Source organism: Etheostoma cragini, unplaced genomic scaffold (genome assembly GCF_013103735.1).
Source record: "Etheostoma cragini isolate CJK2018 unplaced genomic scaffold, CSU_Ecrag_1.0 ScbMSFa_1714, whole genome shotgun sequence".
Taxonomy (NCBI): Eukaryota; Metazoa; Chordata; class Actinopteri; order Perciformes; family Percidae; genus Etheostoma; species Etheostoma cragini.
This window is the reverse complement of record NW_023265797.1, coordinates 30,500-32,495: the sequence shown is the minus strand read 5'-3', so window position 1 is coordinate 32,495 and position 1,996 is coordinate 30,500. Positions and strand designations below refer to the sequence as shown.

Below are 1,996 nucleotides of genomic sequence, written 5' to 3'. Positions count from 1 at the left end.
GTTGTCGTGTTGTGAACACATTTCTGCTGCTCTACATAACCGGCACCACTATGCTACCACCTGACTTTTGCACTATTACATTGACTGTCGACTGTATGCATAATTGCACATTTTTTACTCAAATTTTGCTGCTCTTATTTTCCTCATTGTATATATCTTCTTATTTTTACCTTTTTATATTGTTTACTTGAATGTTATGTTTGTGTGTGGACCAAATTGGTTAAAAATGTCTTGTCACCGTGGGATAGAGGGAAACGCAATTTCGAAGAATTTGTGAAGAAATTGACAATAAAGCAGATTTGACTTTGACATACACACTACAACACATATACACACTACAACACATACACACTACAACACATATACACTACAACACATATACACTACAACACATACACACTACAACACATACACACTACAACACACATACAGAGACACTTTCCTTCATATTCTAATAACAATGTCCTCATTAAACCGGGTCCTAAATCAATTTAAAACCAGGGATATCCAGACTGCCTTTCTGCCGGGTCCTTTAAAAAGCCTTTAGGGAGACCAAGTCCTTCAACTGGACTTCATCTGAAGCTGAGTCCGTGCACATGGGGATGCAAAATTAAAATATAAATATATGTTTTTATATTTATACTGTATATAATAATAAAAGCCTTTTTGTCAAAGTCAGTGCGGCCTTAGGGACTTTCAATAAAACCAGATCCTGTGGAGAGGATGTGTCTTTCTGTTTGAATTGAAACAACAATGTTGTGAGAACTTACAGCTGTAATATTGTAACGTTAAATAAAGTCAGTGATCAGCAGTAAAACCCAGAGCAGAGCTAGACCCTGACCTCATGGCGGTGGAAGTTCCCCGTTAGCTGGTCTATGTTCTTGACGTTCCACTTCCTGGATTGCTCTTGTGCTGCAGGAAATTCAGCCGGAGGCATGTATCTTCTGTTTCCTTCCTCTTTCTTTCTGTTGGGATTTAAACTACAGTGGATTTCTGAGGACTATGGTGACCTGGTCCTCAGATCTCTGCAGGGTAAATCCAGACAGCTAGCTAGACTATCTGTCCAATCTGAGTTTTGTGTCCCACAACTATTTTGTGTTTCCAGACCTGCTCCTTCAGCCCAACATCTCTGTGTCCTCCTCCGTGGTCGGGGTCTCCGAGGAGGACCAGCAGCAGGGGTTCCAGGTGTTCTGGGGCTCCAACTTCACCATCAGCTGCTCCATCCAGCCACAGTACCCAGGAGGCTCCTTCCAGCTCAGCTTCACCTCCTCCAACTCAGCACACAACACCAGCCAGCCAGCTGTCAATCACTCTGCCCACTTCCTGTTTCCTGCTGCAGAGCCCGCCCACCAAGGAAACTACAGCTGTGTTTATCAGCTCCGTGTTTTCTCTCATAACTTCTCCTCTGAGAGCCGGGTGCTCTCCCTCAGCATCATGGGTAAGCTGTTTACAGGATGGGAGAAGATGATTGGTCCAAACTTAGTGAAAATGATCAGCTGACAACATGTTGTTTCTGGACTGACTCTGTGACGACTGTCATTGTGTTCCTTGAGTCAGATAGGAACCAGACTCCTACCAATCAGCTCCCAGTTACCTGAAGGACAGAGCATGTGTGGTTACGAGGGTAACTCTGGTTCTCTGAGAACTGAGCCAGGTGTTTCACTAGGACAGGGGTCGGCAACCTTTACCACTCAAAGAGCCGTCTGGACCCATTTCTCACAGTAAAGAAAACACTGGGAGCCACAAAACCCTTTGAAATTTTAAATGAAATAACTCTGAATAAAACGTTTTCTTTTTGCCTTTGTGCTATGTATAAACAAACTATACTGTGTTACAGTTATGAAATCAATGAACAACTGCAGAGAAAATGACATGAGGAGTAGGTCTTTAGACTCCTCCCAGGCAGCTGAGGAGGTCTTTAATAATAATAATAATAAATTGAATTTGTATAGCGCTTTTCCCGAGCTCAAAGCCGCTTAACAGAGTAGAGACAGTT

The 1,996-nt window shown here is 42.8% G+C and overlaps 1 protein-coding gene across 1 annotated transcript in view; it reads left to right on the top strand.

Annotated features, from left to right (window-relative positions):
- LOC117940108 overlaps positions 1 to 1,996 on the top strand; it is a 23,118-nt gene that overhangs the window by 16,055 nt on the left and 5,067 nt on the right. The window contains exon 6 of the mRNA XM_034865491.1: positions 1,106 to 1,438. Coding sequence (XP_034721382.1) covers positions 1,106 to 1,438 — 333 coding nt within the window. The remainder of the gene's footprint in view (positions 1 to 1,105; positions 1,439 to 1,996) is intronic.